Genomic DNA, 19,612 nt, shown 5'->3' with positions numbered 1-19,612 from the left:
CCTCTTACAATGGTACTTACTGTGTAGGTACGATTGTCCTCTTACAATGGTACTTACTGTGTAAGTACAATGGTCCTCTTACAATGGTACTTACTGTGTAGGTATAATGGTCCTCTTACAATGGTACTTACTGTGTAGGTACAATGGTCCTCTTACAATGGTACTTACTGTGTAGGTACAATGGTCCTCTTACAATGGTATTTACTGTGTAGGTACAATGGTCCTCTTACAATGGTACTTACTGTGTAGGTACAATGGTCCTCTTACAATGGTACTTACTGTGTAAGTACAATGGTCCTCTTACAATGGTACTAACTGTGTAAGTACAATGGTCCTCTTACAATGGTACTTACTGTGTAGGTACAATGGTCCTCTTACAATGGTACTTACTGTGTAAGTACAATGGTCCTCTTACAATGGTACAGTACTTACTGTGTAGATACAATGGTCCTCTTACAATGGTACTTACTGTGTAGGTACAATGGTCCTCTTACAATGGTACTTACTGTGTAAGTACAATGGTCCTCTTACAATGGTACTTACTGTGTAGGTACAATGGTCCCCTTACAATGGTACTTACTGTGTAGGTACAATTTTCCTCTTACAATGGTACTTACTGTGTATTAAAGTACAATGGTCCTCTGATGACAGCGAAACGGAACCATCGGTGGACTTGGAGCTGGCCTTAATAATAATATCTTAAGAAGAGAGTTACTTCAGGGTATTATTCCTAAAAGATGCAGAAGATTATATCATCTAAAAACCTGCAATGCAGTTTGTCATGTCCGGTTATTTTAATGCAAACTTTACAACTTTTCCAACAAATGATTAATAAAATGTTTAAACCATCATTCATGTTGGTGAAATGGTTATGATGATATTTCTGACTTTTTCTTCATAAAGTTAAAGTCCCTTTTTTGTTTTCATCAGTACCATCTGCTAGACTTGTTACACGATGAAATTGATATTGATAATTTTTTCTTTGTTGTTGTTAGGTAGTGGTAATGGAAGTACAAGGCTTGAAGTTTTTGGCACCGAATAGGATCGTCTATTGTACAATGGAAGTTGAAGGAGGAGAGAAGTTACAAACAGACCAAGCTGAAGCCAGCAAGCCAACGTATGACTGTTTATTTTATCTTCCCTATTCTTCTTTTATTTTTTTTATTTTTTCTCTCCTATCAATTGTCCCATGGCTTTGAAGAAAGGTGTTGGAAGGGAAAGTGACCTATATTTGACCTATATTGACCTATATAGTGACCTATATTATAAACTGAAAAAAAAAATCGTATTGTGATGAATTGGTTGTAGTTTACCAGCAGTACTGAATGTTTTTTGGGTCCATGTATCTTCTGTAGACAAATGAAAGAAACAGCTATGACCAAAATGTTTCCATCAGGCATCAGTCAATTTAATATTACTTTATGTGTCATATCGTGAACTCAAATACTGATAATAGTTCACCACAATCCCTGTCTCCCTCTCTTTCACCTTAGTTCCTTCACCCTAAAAGTAACATAGTCTCAGGTCTTCTTTACAACACATTTAAACAAATATTCCTTTCATAAATTCATAGCTTTCTCCCCTAACATACCTCCACATAGCAATTGCTTTCCTTTATATGAAGTCTTTATACCCTCTCTCTCTATATATCCTTGTGCAATTGATAACCTAGATAAACTTCTCACTTCTTTCTTCATCTCATCAAGCTGTTTCCAGTTTTCTCTAGACTAGAAAATTGTTTAGCCTTGCTTGTAGCGTTTTATCTCTGATATTCTCAAGGATGAGTCCTTGGATGTACCTTCCTAACAAAGTTTTATATCATCAGATCTTGAAACAAGTCTTTAATTATGGAATTCCATGATGGCTGGGTATTGTAGAGGGTAACTAGAAGATGTGAAAGCTTCAATGAGCTGTACGTGAATACACTATTAGATAGCATTGGGAAGTCAAATATAATATCAGCCTAGCTGTACGTGGATGCACTATTAGATAGCATTGGGAGGTTAGATATGATAGCAGCCTAGCTGTACGTGGATGCACTATTAGACAGCATTAGTAGGTCAGATATGATAGAAGCCTAGCTGTATGTGCATGCACTATTAGATAGCATTGGGAGGTCAGATATGATAGCAGCTGTACTTGGATGCACTATTAGATAGCATTGGGAGGTCAAATATAATATCAGCCTAGCTGTACGTGGATGCACTATTAGATAGCATTGGGAGGTTAGATATGATAGCAGCCTAGCTGTACGTGGATGCACTATTAGACAGCATTAGTAGGTCAGATATGATAGAAGCCTAGCTGTATGTGCATGCACTATTAGATAGCATTGGGAGGTCAGATATGATAGCAGCTGTACTTGGATGCACCATTAGATAGCATTGGGAGGTCAAATATGATAGCAGCCTAGCTGTATGTGGATGCACTAGTAGGTAGCATTGGGAAGTTAGATATGATAACAGCCTAGCTGTACAAGGATGCACTATTAGATAGCAACTCCCTGTTCTGAGGTACTTTGTCAAACTTCAAATCTTTCTAAAAATTGTAACATGGTAAAGTTAGAGGGCCTTACTTTTCGATCTGATAGGACAAACTGAAACGAAAATAAACTAAGAACACACTAGGAGACACAGACAGACAGTTAAGATAGTTGTACAATTGATATATTGTCTGCAAATGGATTTAAATCCAAGTGTTTTCCAACATTGCTATCCCCCAACGAAAGGAATTTACTGCTTCAGCTTAAATTAACAGCTGGCAATATCAGTGGTGTTCACACTGTTATTACCATGGATATATAAAACTAGCTAGTATGATTTCTTCATGTCTTCTTATACACCTCTCTCTAAATCAGACAAAAAGTTCTGTTCTGCAGACATAGTTTATTGACCTTTATTCAAGCTATTAGTCCTCTGTGTGTTCAAATTTATTCTTGTAATACATTTTTATTCCCATTCAGGGCTCAAATTAAAGGATTTAGAGGGGCAACGCAACTTTTTAGGGCAAGTTTAGAAGTTGCCTTGGATTTTTATTGAATTAGCAGGCCACCAGTGACTGCAATTTTTCTCAACTTTCGAAAGGGCACCATGGCAAACTTAAAAAAAATATATATATATGAAAGAGCATCAACTTAATTTATTCTATTCCAAAGTAAGTGAAAAAAAAACAGAAAATGATAGAAAATAGGAACGATTCTTTGAGATTGATCATAAAACCGGATTTGTCTAGATCTTTACCCTTCATGCAGATGCTTATAAGTTTTTTTGCTGGCATACAGTACACTTGCTGACAAGTTTGAGCCCTGACTGCAATAGCTATAGGGGCACCAACAGGAACTTGATCAAAGTGGCGATTGTTGCTGTGGGTATTAAACAGGATGGTTTTAAGGGCATTACGGCAAGCGGTAGGGATAATTAGCCATCCATGCAGTCAGTTAATTGGCGCCTGTTTTCATTGATGTATTAAACTAGCTAAACTTTCTTCTTTGTCATCTTTAATATACCTCTCTCTCCCTCTCTGAAAGTCAGGCTAGTCCTCAGTCTGCTCTTGTTTTATCGTTGATATAGTCGTTACTATGGTTTTATTTACAGATGACAGATCTGAAAGTTCTATAGCCATTTAAAAATCCGGATATTTTGTAACATCTCTCTATCCGTTGCATCATCATTTTGCCTCAAGGCTACATCGACTGATCATGACCCTCATTTTCGGAAGTAATTAAAGTTTCAGCGATGTAATATCTTGCCAAAAACTCATAATCATAGACCTCTTCAAGGATTATTTTTAGCTATATAACCAGCGATAAATTTAAGGCCTCATCACATGCATCCATCTCGTAATCATATAAATATTTCATTACGTTCTGATCAGGAAGTTCCATAATGTCAGGATTGTGCAAGAATTGTATACGCTAAAGGGTTGGTTGCAGGGTGCTTTTACATTAGACCCAGATCTGTTGCCCTGATCTTACCAGGAGAGTGTTGATCCGGGCGCATTTACACTTAGCTCGTACTCTGTTCCTCCCTGTGCTGCCTCCAGAGGTATTGTGCACTGAATGTATCAAACTTTACTGATGCTGAACGAATGTAACCAAAAACACATATTGATGTAGGTTGTGTTATCATCATACAGACTGTCATGTTGCATTGTATAGGACCTACAATCGAATCAGCACGTTACATGTACTGTGGTTAACTGCAGAAGTAAACTAGGCCTAACCTAAGCATTCTACATCTCGGCCCCAACATCAAGATGGACTTTCAAAGGCTTGGAATGTTGATATTAATCTTAGTCCACACAAGAACAGAAATAATGCATGCAACACAGAAAGAGAAAGAATTAGAAGATTTGAAATTGTTTTAGCAGAGACAAGACTGTTGATCCTAGAGCATTTACACTGCAAGCTTGATCTCTTGCTCAGGGTCTGATCCTGAGATCAGATAAAGATCTAGTGTAAAAGTACCCATAGTTACAATGAGCAGTGCCATGAAAGGCATACTCTTGTCATGTCTAACAGCTTTCAATTAGCTGGTCGTGGATGCCTTGTGGCATTGAAATATAAGAACACATTTATGTCTTGTCAGTTTGTTACAATAGTACCTGGGCAGATATTAAAGACTTGTGTTTCCCCCCCCCCCCCCCAAGTTTGGTCCAGAAAGGGTTAATTCCGATGTTTGTTAGTCCAGACACAAGGAGATGCAACAAGAAAGGCCAAAGAAAGCAAGTAGTGGGATTTCAGTATTGATATAGGTATTACGTTTTTTTATTCCGAATTTATTTGGATTTACTGGCTGATTGCACAGATGAACAGAAATCTTTCACAATCTGTCATACAGTTTGCTGTATCTAGCTGTGGGTCTGGGTGAATAAAACATCTAGGAATATATAACCAACTTGGAGAACACGATGATGTTTTTTTAGATGTGAGGCAATTTCCTCGTCATTCATTTGGCGAAGAATTTTGCCAGCTTTCTTTTAGTTTATCAACTCAAAACGTTTTGATAAATTAAAGTTTATTCAAGTTATGTCCTGTTTATGGTATAAATGATCTCACTAGCTATTAATATGAACTCAACGTCAATACTCAAGTTTTATGCAACCGATGTATTTTGTTTCAATTTTACAGGTGGGACACCCAGGGGGACTTCACAACCACCCACCCACTCCCTGTTGTTAAAGTGAAATTATTTACAGAGAATACTGGTGTCCTCAGCATCGATGACACAGTGCTTGGGAAGGTATGTTTATCAATTATATAGAATCTCTGCAACTGTTTGTTGATCTTTTCAATCACATTTTAGTATTATTCAAGAATCTACTGGTATTTCTAATAGCAAAGTACAAAATCCTTCATCACTGCTGCAATATTAAAGTTCCTCTGTTTATAGCTTATAACGTACTCCTATGAATCAGTCGATTACCAAGTTTTAACAAATAGATCGATTCTCAGCCTGTTCAGTTCAGCTAGTAGAAAATAGTCCCCAAATGTGTAGCAGTGATTCTCCTGGCTATTTACATTATTTACACTTTTACATTTATATGGAAAATTATATAACTTAACATTTTGACAATATTAATATTCATCAGGAAAGAATTCAGTGTTCAATATTTGTTCAACTATGAGGAATAAAAACAAAAATAAATTTGGATAAGCGAAGGAAAGGTCCACCTTTAAATAAAATTTGAATCTCTGATGAAACTTTGATGCAGGTACGTGATGCTATCTTAGTATTATAAAGCTCACCAAAGAAAGTGAAGTAGCTATCAATACAGCTGTTATTGGATCTTCATCTTATATTTCTTGTTACTGTTTGTTTCCTTTATATATATTTTGTAGTTCTTGTAAAATGCTTTGAAGCCATCGAGTATTGATTAAAGCTTTTAATTAATATTATGATCACGAAGTGATTAAAACTTAATAAATGCTTAATATTTTCAGTACAACCCAAACAAAACCATATGAAAAGAAATACTGCAGAAATACAGCAAGGATAATTCATTTGTTTTCTTCCGAGTCCTAAAATATCCAATCAAACAAATCGAGTCATTTGTTTTGCAGTCGGCGCACAGAGGGTGATGAATATCACGAACAATTTTGGAGAGGGTCGTAAAATGCTGAAAACAGAAATTTGGGCTTGCACTTTCTTTCTTTCTTTTGTTGCATCTTTTTGTTTCTTTGTTTCACATTTTTTCACCATCCTCTTGTTAACACTTAGGTGTTGATAAAACCAACCCCAAACAGCCCTAAGACACCAGACTGGCACAAGATGTCTACCCCAAAGCAATGCCAGGACACCATCAAAATTAAGTTAGCCATCAGAATGGACAAACCACAAAATATGAAACACTGCGGGTGAGTAATTGAGAAACTCAGTAATCGTTTTGTGAGGTAGATTGTAAAGAAAGCTGGCCAACAGAATAAAGGATGGAATATGAAACACTCATTGATAATACATGGTGAGATTAATAATACAAGTTGCTTCATCAAGTGTTTCAAACTACTGCAGATAAGCATTCTCCATCAACTCTAGTGTTTTTATTCCTTCTCCTCTCTCCAGTTAAACCCAATTTTCAAATATGGCCATGCGTATAATACGTTTATGGTCGTTACAAATTTAGACATGAATTTATACCTCTGCATGAAACTGATTTTTTTTTTTTTTGGTAGATTTTTCATGAAGTGAAAATGTCAGCTTTCATCCCCCCCCCCCCCCCCCCCCCGTAACATTGTCCAAGATTAAAAGACTTTTTTTAAATTTTATATCTTGATAAATTTTCCAATCTTTCGAAATTTTAATATAGATACATCTAAGGGGATTAAGTTTAGAAAATGCCATTTGCCTGTTAACAATTTGGAATTTTCTGTAAAGAATTTGTTTTTATAGATATCTGTATTTTATATATAGGTATGGGGAGACAGAAAGAGGAGAAAGGAAGGAGAAAGAGAGAGTTAAATAGCTAGAGGAATTCATAGATTTAATTAAACACAACACACCCTCAGGCACGAGAAATGATTTTCCGCTCGGCTGTATCTCCTACTACATTTACTCAGATATTTTATGGAGAACGTGGTACAGCAGAGAGTTTTTCTACCTCCACACCTCAGGCACTTCTTTAACTGATTCAATGATATTTTAATGAATTTTATGACCTTCAAGTTTATACCTTGAGGCATCCAGCTTTTCGCTTTCAGACCATTTAGTGATTGCATACGGAATCCGCTGTATTCATTTCCAGAGTGAAATGTTTTTCTTAGAAGCCTGCATAGTCTGGAAGGAAGTAGCTCTACCCATCAGCAAGAGAAAAAAAAAACTTTACCTTTCATTCTAGCATGAGTGTCATAAGTACATGAAATGTCTGCAAAGTTTCCTCTTTTTAAAACATCTTTATTTTGAAAGCACATTTCAACATTGTTCATGGCAGATTTGCCTACTTATATACTATATATAAGATTTAGGATTAAAGTATTATTGTTAATTAGTAATAAGGCTTTAGTATCGTCTGAGATGTACTTTTTGTATGAAACGAGAGTTACGATAAATTGCTGGAATGATCACATCGATATAAGATGAGCTAATCTCATGAGAAATATGTTGCAATTAGGATTCAAGGTGGAACATGATCAAACCCAATGATCTTTCTCTAAGGTAGCTTCTTGCATTTGCTTGTTAATAATTTCCCCCAAAATTTTAGAACAAACCTTTAAACATACAATGTCTAAATATTTTTCTACAAATTTTTCAAACAAATGATTCCATTCAATTTTGGTAAGTTTTGTAACCCAAACACTTTTTGAAAGCAGTTTAAACCCCATGGAAACAATGCAGGCTGGAAACTTTCAAAAAAATTCCACTCGTTTCTTTCTCATTGAAAAATGCAATTTGACAAGTTGTGCTCATGAGAAGCATTTTATTCATATTTGTTTTTAATGGAATTTTGGTATTCAGTAGTATTGAAAATTTACCAGATGCATTTAAGAAACCTCCTGTAAATGGTGGTAAACTGCTCCATTTGCTTAAACCATTTTTGAAAAAACCTTGAATAAGATGAAGCAGGTTTTATGCACAAAGAGTCCGTCATGAGAAATTAATGGTATGCAGATTGAATTCCCATTGAAAGCATGTGAAGCTTAAACAGCCTTCTCATAGGACAAACAGAATTAACATATTTACTAGAAATATTGAGTTCAACTGATTTCATATACCATTCCCAGATATGTCTTTATGTTAAACAGGTAGTAGGTTTCCCTCTACTGCCCTGAAATAATTTGGAGCTCAAATTGAGAGAGGTGGTATGGCATTACACTTATGGTATTTTCACAAACCTTCCTTTGGTGGTGGTATTTTGTTTAAAACTCAACCAGAATTCCATTCCAATTAAGTCACATGAATAGGCAAATTTTACCAGCTAGAGGCACATTTTTTCATGCCAGATCAATTTTAACTGGATAGGAAATAGACCCATTTTCATATTCAACCTTATTATTTATCATGTTTAGTAGTCAATATTACAAAAGATGTATAGTGCTTTTTAGGTGTATGTACAGTATGTATGCGTGCGTTTGCATGTATACGTATGTATGCGTGCGTGTGTTTGTGTGTGTGAGCATATGTATCTGTGTGTGTGGATGCATGGATCACATTAATGTTCTGTATTCTGAGTTAATTTGCAATAAAGATAATGTGGTAATGTCATTATCAGCCAGAATTAATTGCTTTGTCTGGAAGATACAGGAAAACTATATCAGTCATGCAATGCACTGTTACTCTCAACTTTATCTTTATTTATTTTTTTTTTTTTCGTTCCTATCTTTAGATGGATGTATTGCTTAGGAAAGACAGTTTGGAAGAAATGGAAGAAAAGATTCTTTGTTTTAGTACAGGTAGGTCCTTTTGTTAATTTATAATTACCAGAACCATGTCAAAGTTTATCGTCAGGATTTACACTGAATTACACAGAGCGAATTTTACCATAACTCATCGGTTTCCATATCTAAGTAGATATAGTCATCTAATGTAAAAGAAATTAAACAATTCGTCCACCACTCAACAACAGTCCACTTACAGTCAGTCCGTAACCATGTGATGGTGACGACGTTACGTCAAATGTGTATCATGAGTCCCTTCCGCAAGGGTATAGATACTACACATGATCTTGGTTGTATGTAGAGGAGCAATCTACACTGGGTGCTGTGTATACCAGAAAGGAACAGATACTACGCCACTTGGATCTTGAAAAGGCCATCAGCTATCACCCCGAATTTTAGCATGTTGAAAATTAATACTGATGTTTTCCAAAAGTACTTTCTTAAAGAGGCTCTGGTCCTCCAAGTTATTCTCAGATATAAAAGACAATAAAGATGAAAAAAGAGTAGCAGTGAAATACTTGTTGAAGTTTGAGTGTAGGTGACCATTATCGGACTTCCTAGCGTATTTGGGGGCAATACCTTTAATAGCCAAAAGTTATTGACAACACCTGCTTAAGCTGTGATATTAGACCATCAAGGCTTGCTTTAATTTGCATATAACTCTTTCTTGTTTTCACAAGTTTTCTTGACTTCAGCGCATCAAAAACACTTGCCATCATATGTAATTATTGTGATAAGAAGGCAGACACCAATGAACTGTTATGTTGCTATCCTTGATTTACTGTTTTACTGACCTCAGGGTTGGTTTAACTCCATTGGGAATTGCCCTGGTCACTCAGTACACTCTTGCTAAAGTACAGATATCATAATGAAAGGTCCAATTAAGAGCCATCATTGTTCTAATTAATTTACTGCTCTGTTTGATCTTTGCTCTTCTGTTTTTAACCTTAGGTCAGCCAGTACACATTCGCTATGTGCAGTTATAGGGATAAGAAGGCCGACCCTAACGAGATGTTACAGTTGGATGGCTACACAGTTGATTATACCGATGCAGTGCTTGGTAAGAATGAATAATCCTATGAAAATGGTTTGAATAAAAAATACATGTATAACAAATAAATACCCTCACCTCTAGATGGGCAAATGCACTTCCTGTAACACATAGGATTATTTTGATCAGATAGGTACAGTAGTTGGGTATTCAACCTTTATGCATCCATCTACAAAAGGAAAGAACACTTTCTCTGTCCTTAACATCTTTTCAGTACCATCCCCTCCCTCCCTCTCCCTCCCCCTGCCCTCTCCCCCTGCCCTCTCCCTCCCCTTGCCCTCTCCCTCCTCAAGCATCACTGGTAGCTATTCTGAGATCATCCTTAAGCCCAATCGTGGTTTTAGATTACTCAGTCCCAAGCTTTGCAAATATCTTTAAATTTACTGTTAAATACTTCGTCACCTGCACTGAATTAAGTAAGGGTGACAATCAAAAGCAAATAGACCTTCCATACCACATGTCTGAAGGTTGTACCCAGTTCTGTTGTTTACAACTAAACATTTGGAAGGGGAAAGTATATCACAGAAATCAAAGTTTTTTTGAAATGCATGTATTTTAATAAGCAAGTGCTTTCAAAAATTGACCGATAAGGGTCTTCTTTTGTCCTTTGAAATTTATCCAGAGTTATAATAATAATAATAATAATAATAAGCAAATATTTATAGAGCGCTTTATGCAAAGGCCTCAAAGCGCTTAAACAAGTACACAAATATGCAAGTCAAATCACTGTAAATTTTGGAATAAATGAGTCTTTAAGAGACGCTTAAAACAGTCAACCGATGGTGCATTACGAATTGAAGATGGTAGATTGTTCCAGAGATGAGGTGCAGCAGAGATGAAGGCTCTTTCTCCATAAAACTTTGTGTTTGGGGTATGGTTGGTGGCAAGAAGACACTTTGTAGACGAGCGAAGTTGGCGTTGAGGATGATACTGAGGAATTAAATTTGTAATGTAACCAGGGGCAAGGGAGTGTTGTGATTTGTACATTAAGAGGAGAAGCTTATAAATTGACCGTTGTTTTACTGGAAGCCAATGGAGTGATTGAAGCACTGGAGATATGTGATCATGACTATATGAGCAATTTTTTGATAAAATTTATGATGATTCATCCACAGAGTTGGAGTCTCAAGGGGGTCGTTTCTTCTTCAGTGCGGTCAAGGAGGGCGATAGTGTGGTCTTTGCATGTGACGAGGAAGTGGACAGACAGCTGTGGGTCCAGGCCATCTACCGAGCCACAGGTCAGTCTCACAAACCAGTGCCTCCTACACAGCTAGCTGGCGGTAAAGGATCCAACGCCATCATCTCCAGACTCCAAGGAGGTAAGGACTTACTTTATATCACCTGGGATGAGGGGTGGGGAGGGAGGCTGGAAGAGGGGTAGGGAAATGAGGTCTGCTATTATTGTGGAGTTTTGAATGCTGCTGTAACCTTTGTCAGTAATTTTTTGCTTTGCTTTTCGTTTTCTTCTGTTAATGTTGATGTGTATTTTCAATACATAGGTTTGGCATATGGATAACAGACAGGCTTGTAGTGAGTCTGTTTTAATGTTGATGTGTATTTTCAATACAAAGGTTTGGCATGTGGATAACAGACAGGCTTGTAGTGAGTCTGTTTTAATGTTGATGTGTATTTTCAATACATAGGTTTGGCATGTAGATAACAGACAGGCTTGTAGTGAGTCTGTTTTAATGTTGATGTGTATTTTCAATACATAGGTTTGGCATGTGGATAACAGACAGGCTTGTAGTGAGTCTGTTTTAATGTTGATGTGTATTTTCAATACATAGGTTTGGCATGTGGATAACAGACAGGCTTGTAGTGAGTCTGTTTTAATGTTGATGTGTATTTTCAATACATAGGTTTGGCATGTGGATAACAGACAGGCTTGTAGTGAGTCTGTTTTAATGTTGATGTGTATTTTCAATACATAGGTTTGGCATGTGGATAACAGACAGGCTTGTAGTGAGTCTGTTTTGATGTTGATGTGTATTTTCAATACATAGGTTTGGCATGTGGATAACAGACAGGCTTGTAGTGAGTCTGTTTTAATGTTGATGTGTATTTTCAATACATAGGTTTGGCATGTGGATAACAGACAGGCTTGTAGTGAGTCTGTTTTAATGTTGATGTGTATTTTCAATACATAGGTTTGGCATGTGGATAACAGACAGGCTTGTAGTGAGTCTGTTTTGATGTTGATGTGTATTTTCAATACATAGGTTTGGCATGTGGATAACAGACAGGCTTGTAGTGATTCTGTTTTAATGTTGATGTGTATTTTCAATACATAGGTTTGGCATGTAGATAACAGACAGGCTTGTAGTGATTCTGTTTTGATGTTGATGTGTATTTACAATACATAGGTTTGGCATGTGGATAACAGACAGGCTTGTAGTGAGTCTGTTTAATACCCAGACTGCTCGTGCTCATACTGGAGGAAATTTTGAAAATGTAGAATAGATACTAGTGTAAGATTTAGTACTTATATTCATGCTGGTAATACAAAGGAGAATTCTGCTTGTTCTTTTACTTATGATGTTATCTTGTACAACCAGGTTGGTAGACAAATACCCTGCAGATCTTTCAAGATGGAGTTTTATGCCATTGTCATTGAACAGAAGTGATATCTATATCAAAGAAATGTAGACCACATTTACCCTTTAGTCAAACTCTCCCATGCCCAGGTTTTCATGCCAATATGGCAAGAAGATGATGCCCTAACAGCCAACCCAATTCCCTCTTCCCCCATGCCCAAAGCTGTTTTCACCTTAAATAACAATAATGCACCACTAGTTAATGGAAGAGGAGGCCCTTGCAACTGACCAAATCTAGGCATCCACATTTCTTGTCCTTAAAACCTTCACCCCAGGGTCGTTTCAGTCCTGGTCAGATCTTTGTGATGGACGAGTATTGTGTTAGGTCAGGGAGTGAGATGTTGCCATAGACACCTGAGCTATCTAAAAGATCTCTTAGATAGGGCAGAGAGAGGAACCATGATAGATCCTACCTTCATCTACTACAGTTTTGCATTCTGTGCCTCACATGTCAGGAAATGTCAGGCTGTCTGTGAGCATTGCTTAAGAGATGCTCCTGTTTCAGTCGGTTTTCTTCCTCTTCTCATTTCTCATCGATGTAGATGCTGACCGAGCTAGAAAACACGGGATGGATGAATTTATCCATAGTGACCCATCTGGTTTTGACCATTCAGCATTATTTGACATTTTACAGGAATTAACGTTGGATCACAGATTGAACGATTCATACTCTTGTTTGGTAAGTTGAACTCTCTCTATAAACAACAGAAACTTATTTTATGCAGCAGAGCAGAAATAAGTTGTTGTTTTATGTATTGAAAAATTAGGCCTGATGTTTGTTGTCAGAGAGTTTGATGAATTGATGTGCTTTTGGTAAGCATGAAGAGGATACCCAAGCTCTCATTGTGTATAAACAACATAAACCTGCTTGTTGGAACAACTATCATGTTAAAGAATCACATTCAGCAGGGCTTTAGGTAAAGTACAGGTTTTAGGTAAAGTACAGGTTTTAGGTAAAGTACGGGTTTTAGGTAAACTGAAGGTACAGGGTTTAGGTAAAGTAAAGGTCTTAGGTAAAGTAATGGTCCTAGATAAAGTGAAGGTCTTAAATAAATTATAGGTTTTTGGTAAACTAAAGGTAAAGGTTTTAGGTAAAGTATAGGTCTTAGGTAAAGTAAAGTTCTTGGATAAAGTAATGGTCCTAGGCAAAGTGAAGGTCTTAACTAAAGTAAAGGTTTTATGTAAAGGTGAAAGGTAAAGGTAAAGGTGAAAGTGTGCAGTGTTTGGTTCAAAAAGTGCAATAATAATCATTGACAAATACAAATTTTCAAAATTTGCAGAGTTGGTATCAAGTAGCAATGCATAATTGATAAGACATGTTAGTGTTAGCACTGGATGGAAACATGTAGATATTGGTCCAAAAGCAAAAGTTTACATACTCAGGGTTTCACTTGATTTCAAATGTTTGACATAAGCTTTTACTACAACAGCATTTACTATATTGGATACCTTTAATTGTTTGGTTCAAAAAAGTGCAAACCATCAAGATTATGGTAAATTACTTCTTCAGTAAGACAAGAAACTTTATCTATTGAAAAGAAAATTAATGGACAAGTTAGGATAATCTTATCTGCTTAATTTCATTCATGTTTGGATTCTTGTCGCTCCGTGCTTCCTCAAGAGTACAGTCTAATTGGATTCTAAACTTTCACTTGTTAAACATTAACTCAGGTATATAAGAGCACTTAGTACTTTTAATGTTCTGTAATGTACCCTGCAGACCATCTTTATGATGTGACGAATGGGTATCAGTCACGTCTCGCACGGTAAACAAGTTTGATGATATCCGTGAAGCTGTATTGGGAGGCCAGAATCATAGCCAACTAGATATCTAGACATAATGTTGTTGAGCAACAGCATCATTGGTGAAAGGTTTTCTTGCTTGTGATATAATTTGTGAAATGAGAAAATGATAAGATGAAAGGTCAGTGTAGGTACACCGCCTGTATTAATAACCATGTTGGAATGTCCAGAAGAGAAACGAACAGTATCCGTTTATGTCATGTGGAAGAGTTTTGACGGATCGGTTGAAATAATTATTACACTGATCCTACCTTCTTATATGTTAGGGATAGAGGTGCAACTACCTTATAATGTCAAGCAAACTAGCTTTGTAGTAAATGGTGTAATATGTTGGTGTAATATGCAGGTGTAATATGTTGTTGTGCAAAGTCACTCATAGAGCAGAAAGTTGTTTTTAAGATGGAAGGACATTATGACATCAACCTGAATGGGGTTAATATATTGCCAGTACGACAAGCTACAGGGGGTGTTGTGACAGATAATTATTGTTTATTTTTGATAATTTAGTTTTAATAGTGAATTGGTTAGGCTGCAGCAGCTCATGTGAAACCCTAGCCATGTGGTTATCTAACATGAACCCCAGCCTATGTCAAGCACTTACTTCTTTATGAATATTCAGAGAATTACAAAGCAGGTGTCTGATTGCTGCACCTTTCCTGGCCCCAGCTTTCTGAATTAACTTCCATATCTGATATACAAGAATGAGTACTTCAGCAGCTGACCACTGTCTCAAATACTGAGGGAGGTAAAGGTGCCCCTTACTTAAACAAACATCACTGTGCAGCAACAGCATACAATGTGATTCAAAACCAGTGACAGAACAGATCTAGACTCCCATTTCCCCAAATTCAACACCAGAAATGTCAATCTTCAGAGCATGTTTTGGTAGGAAGTGTCCACTAGTTAATGAAAGTTATGGAAGAGGCGACCTTGCAAATGATCAAATGTAGGCATTCACATTGAAGGAGGTAAAGGTGCCCCTTTCTTAAACAAACATCACAGCACAGCAACAGCATACAATGTTGATGCAAAACCAGTGACAGAATACATCCACTTCCCCAAATTCAGAACCAGAAATGTCAAACTACAGAGCATGTGTTGGTAAGAAGTGTTCACTAGTTAATGTAAGTAATGGAAAAGGCGACCTTACGAATAACCAAATCTATGCATCCACATTCTTGTCCTTTAAATCTTCACCCCAGGGTTGGTTCAGTCCTGGTCAGATCTTTGTGATGGACGAGTATTGTGCTCGGTACGGAGTGAGAGGTTGCCATAGACACCTAAGCTATCTAAAAGATCTCTTAGATAGGGCAGAGAGAGGAACCATGATAGATCCCACCCTCATCCACTACAGCTTTGCATTCTGTGCCTCACACGTCCATGGAAACAGGTATGAATGGAGGAATTAAATTAATATTAATTAAATAATAATAATAATTCATTTATTTGACAAAATAAAATCTCCATAATAAGGAAAATTTGCACCTATGTATATGAATTAATTTTAGTGTCTTTTTTAAGATGGCCGGGGAGGGTGGGGTGGGGGAGTTACATAATAAAGAAAATGTGCACATTTGTATATGGATCATTTTAATGTCTTTTTTTTAAATGGCCGGGTGGGGGGAGTTACTGATTTTGGTTGGTTATTCATTGCCATGGCTCATCAAGTTTCATTTCTGGTTATGCAGGAAAAACAAATATTTGATTTTTTTTGTGTTGTATTCTTCTTTTACGTCTGATTAATACTAACATGTACAAGTGTTCAGGAGACCAAGTTTTTAGCAGGAGATAAAATTATGAATTATTGACCTTTATTGACTATTCATTTGGTGGAAACATTGAGAAGGGGTGTTTTAATTTGAGTAATTTTCAATCTTAGAATGACTTATGCACTGAATGCTCTGCAAAATTAAGGAAAAGTGCTGACTTGAATGCAAATAGATGATGTAATTTTGAGTGACCACATTTACATATCATTACAGGCCAGATGGTATAGGAACAGTCACAATGGAAGAAAAAGATATCTTTGAAGAGATAAAAGACAGGCTGAGGTGTCTACTGGAGCAACAAATTACAAGATTCAGGTACTTGAGTCTTTTTATTTATGCAGTTATCTTTCAATCAATATTTCATAAACCCCACTCCCCCCCCCCCATCCCCCTACCATCCCCTTCACCAGTTGCTCTACCATTCTGACTTTTGCTATGAGGTGATATTTTATTGGATGGAGAGGCTTCTTTCTTTTCAAACTTTTTTCATTTGGGACTATAAACCAGTTGCTCCGTACCCTAACACAATGGTCAAAGGGTCTAACTTATATTCATGCTGGGTACTTGAGGTTACAATAGCAGAGAAAACCTAAATGCAGAATTCACATTGCAAATTTTACTCAAGCTGAGAAATAACTTTGCTTCATAAACTCTCCCACATATTTTGGGGTCAGGCTTGGCAACGTTTCACAATTATCTCAGGCCAAGAAAAGTTATATCACTCTTTTCTGTCACTGAGATATGTCCATTCAATTTTTATTTTGGAAAGATACATCACTGTAGGAAGTCATACAAATAACCAGTATCGGCTGTGACCGATACATTACACTTTTACGTTGAATTTAACAACTTTTTTATTTCTATAATTTTTTATTTTTTAATATTTTTTATTTTTATTTTAAATTAACAGACATAATTATCCACAAATACTGTCTGCATCCACAGCTCATTAGTAATTTTTCTCAAATTTTAATTTTTGAAAAGGATTTGTCTAAACATTCTGAACCTTTTTCTTTATGGTTGTGGTTAGATACAGGCAGATTGAACACTTAAACATGTCAGTGAAGAAACATGCCCACACATTTAACAGTGTAAGAAACCTTTGGATTTTTTGACAATCTGTGGCCATTTACCGTATCTTCTAACATATTTGGAGGTAGCGCAAACGACCTGTATTGCGTATATTCTGTGTGTGGTGTTATTGTTACTGATCAATATCATCAGTGGTGCTTACATAATGTTCCAGGAGACATAAACAGTTTATAATGAGCATACCACTCACTTTCCATGTTGCCTGTATTTACATCAATGCATTCGTTTGGAACCGAGAAAATTTCAAATTTAAAGGGTTGTAAATTTTACAAAACTTTTTAACAGCTGCGATGTTATATTTCTTTCATTAGTTTTCTTTTTAGTTTATGACTTTCGTCCTTTTATTTATTTATTTTTGGTTTTATTTGCTGGTATTTCTGGTAAAAAGGGCTCGACCAATCAAGTTGAGTTTTCAGCTGCTTTTGCCTTTATCCTTTAAATTTTCATGACTTCCTATACCCAGGAACAAAAGAATGATTTTCAGTGAATTAGTAAATGTCAGTGTTTTAAGGAGAATAATGAATTTGGCCTCTATGCAGTTTATCAAACTTCATCATCAGTTACAAAATTCTTGTTCTGAACATCTTTCCCCCCCTCCCCCTCCCCCCCCATATTTCATATTCTGTAGTTAACATTCCTTTTTGTACATTAGAGGATTTCCTTTGCACTTTTTTTCGGTCAATACCATTTGCTGGGCGTGGTTTTGCTTCTTAATCCTAACCTTTGTACCCATCTTTGACTAATTCTGACTACAATAGGTACAGCTTTCCATTTGGTAGACCCGAGGGGGCTCTGAAGGCCACACTGTCTCTTTTGGAAAGAGTGAGTTTTTAAATCTGTAAAGCATCATGGATAATTTTTAACACACTCAGTATTGATCACAAGGAAACTGAAATATGGTGTTTTGGGGATTGTTAAGTGAAGATGGGTGTGTTTGCCAGATGAATGTGAGTGTGAGGCTGTCAGCTGATGTGTTACTGCCTGGTGGATGCAGTGGTAAAGATGTCAATTTGATGTGGATGTGTATGGTAGGTAAATGTTGATTGGACGATGTCAGCTGATGTGTTAATGCCAGGTGGATGAAGTGGTAAAGATGTCAATATGATGTGTATTGTAGGTAAATGTTGATTGGATGATGTCAGCTGATGTGGAAGTATCATTACAGACTTGAGTAATACAAGTCTGAATCTGTCTCTTGCAGTACAGTCTGAAAGTGATAAACAACTCACAAAGACGACTTCCTTCATCAGACATTATCCTCTCATTTCTCTGCATTCCTCTTTCTTTTATTCAAGGACGATTTTTATCATTTCCGTTCTTCAATCTACCACAAATAGGTCTTGATGAAAGATATAGTCACCCCTGTGCCCCCTGAAGAGGTCAGAGGGGTCATCAGAAAGTGCCTGGAGGAGGCTGCTCTGGTTAACTATGAGCAAGTTTCAGCTTATGCTAGAATTGAAGGTGAGTAGAGTGAAAATGACTGCATGTAGGATGCAGGTGATGAGAATGAATATTCAGTCTTGATAAAGACTGCATTGAAATGATTTTCATTGAATGAGAATGAATATTAATTCTTTATATAGAGCATCGAAATAATCTACATGTAATGAGAATGAACACCCACTCTTTATATCAACTGCATCGAAACGATTATCATTTAAAGAGAATGAATGTTTATTCTATATGTCAGCATTACAAAACCAGTATTGCCATACAACACCAGTTTTGTTAAAATGATTGACAGTAAAAGAGAATGATTTCTCTAATTGCACATTAAAAGCATCATGTCTTGAGTATAATGATACACACTGGCATTGACGTTAAACACAATGTGTGCATCAGGATAATTGGGAGGTGTCTGTATAATGTCTATTCTGTAGCATATAATCTTGTTATGGTTATCAATGATAGATAATAATAACTGAGGCTAAATATGACCAGGAAAGGTTGCCAGGGTCAAAGTGTACAGAGAGATAATGTTAGTAAGCTGCTCATGTATGGTTAATACCCTGTGTGGGTTAATATGTAAAAGCTAGAAGGCCTGATGACTCGATGCTCAGTCAGTATCATCTGCAGAGGCAGACTGAAGCAGAGGATATAAGTCAAACAGATGTACGGACTTAATATGGATCACTGAAAAATAAACAGAAGAATATTAGATAGAACGAGGGTAGTGGAAAGAGGAGAAGAAAGGACCGTAGGAAATGAAATATGCAGAGGGTGTAGGAAGCTGAAAGAGACTTAGTAATTTTGGAAGTTATTGAATGAATTGGTAGTAAGGAGATAAAAGAGGTTGGGGGGGGGGGGATACATATAAATTACATCTCATTTATGGCCACCCAAACAACAATTTTTCATAGAAGAAATAGAAAAGCAGGGAAAAAATCTGCAACAAGTCTTTGGTATATTGCACTTGTAGCAAGATATCTACGAG

The 19,612-nt window shown here is 36.6% G+C and overlaps 2 protein-coding genes across 10 annotated transcripts in view; both read left to right on the top strand.

Annotated features, from left to right (window-relative positions):
* The window catches only part of LOC139961242 (ubiquitin carboxyl-terminal hydrolase BAP1-like), a 228,619-nt gene that overhangs the window by 127,252 nt on the left and 81,755 nt on the right, over positions 1 to 19,612 (top strand). The gene's annotated exons all lie outside the window — the stretch shown is intronic.
* Positions 1 to 19,612, top strand: part of LOC139961241 (calcium-dependent secretion activator 1-like) — a 100,051-nt gene that overhangs the window by 58,866 nt on the left and 21,573 nt on the right. For all 9 annotated transcript variants that reach the window (XM_071960317.1, XM_071960316.1, XM_071960318.1 and 6 more), the window contains exons 7-17: positions 996 to 1,117; positions 5,129 to 5,240; positions 6,219 to 6,355; positions 8,818 to 8,884; positions 9,821 to 9,929; positions 11,036 to 11,239; positions 13,057 to 13,193; positions 15,520 to 15,707; positions 16,300 to 16,401; positions 17,937 to 18,000; positions 18,516 to 18,639. In XM_071960317.1, coding sequence (XP_071816418.1) covers positions 996 to 1,117; positions 5,129 to 5,240; positions 6,219 to 6,355; positions 8,818 to 8,884; positions 9,821 to 9,929; positions 11,036 to 11,239; positions 13,057 to 13,193; positions 15,520 to 15,707; positions 16,300 to 16,401; positions 17,937 to 18,000; positions 18,516 to 18,639 — 1,366 coding nt within the window. The remainder of the gene's footprint in view (positions 1 to 995; positions 1,118 to 5,128; positions 5,241 to 6,218; positions 6,356 to 8,817; positions 8,885 to 9,820; positions 9,930 to 11,035; positions 11,240 to 13,056; positions 13,194 to 15,519; positions 15,708 to 16,299; positions 16,402 to 17,936; positions 18,001 to 18,515; positions 18,640 to 19,612) is intronic.

The sequence above is a fragment of the Apostichopus japonicus genome, chromosome 20 (assembly GCF_037975245.1).
Source record: "Apostichopus japonicus isolate 1M-3 chromosome 20, ASM3797524v1, whole genome shotgun sequence".
Taxonomy (NCBI): Eukaryota; Metazoa; Echinodermata; class Holothuroidea; order Aspidochirotida; family Stichopodidae; genus Apostichopus; species Apostichopus japonicus.
Note: the sequence above shows the minus strand (reverse complement) of the source record. Positions and strands in the feature narration are given on the sequence as shown.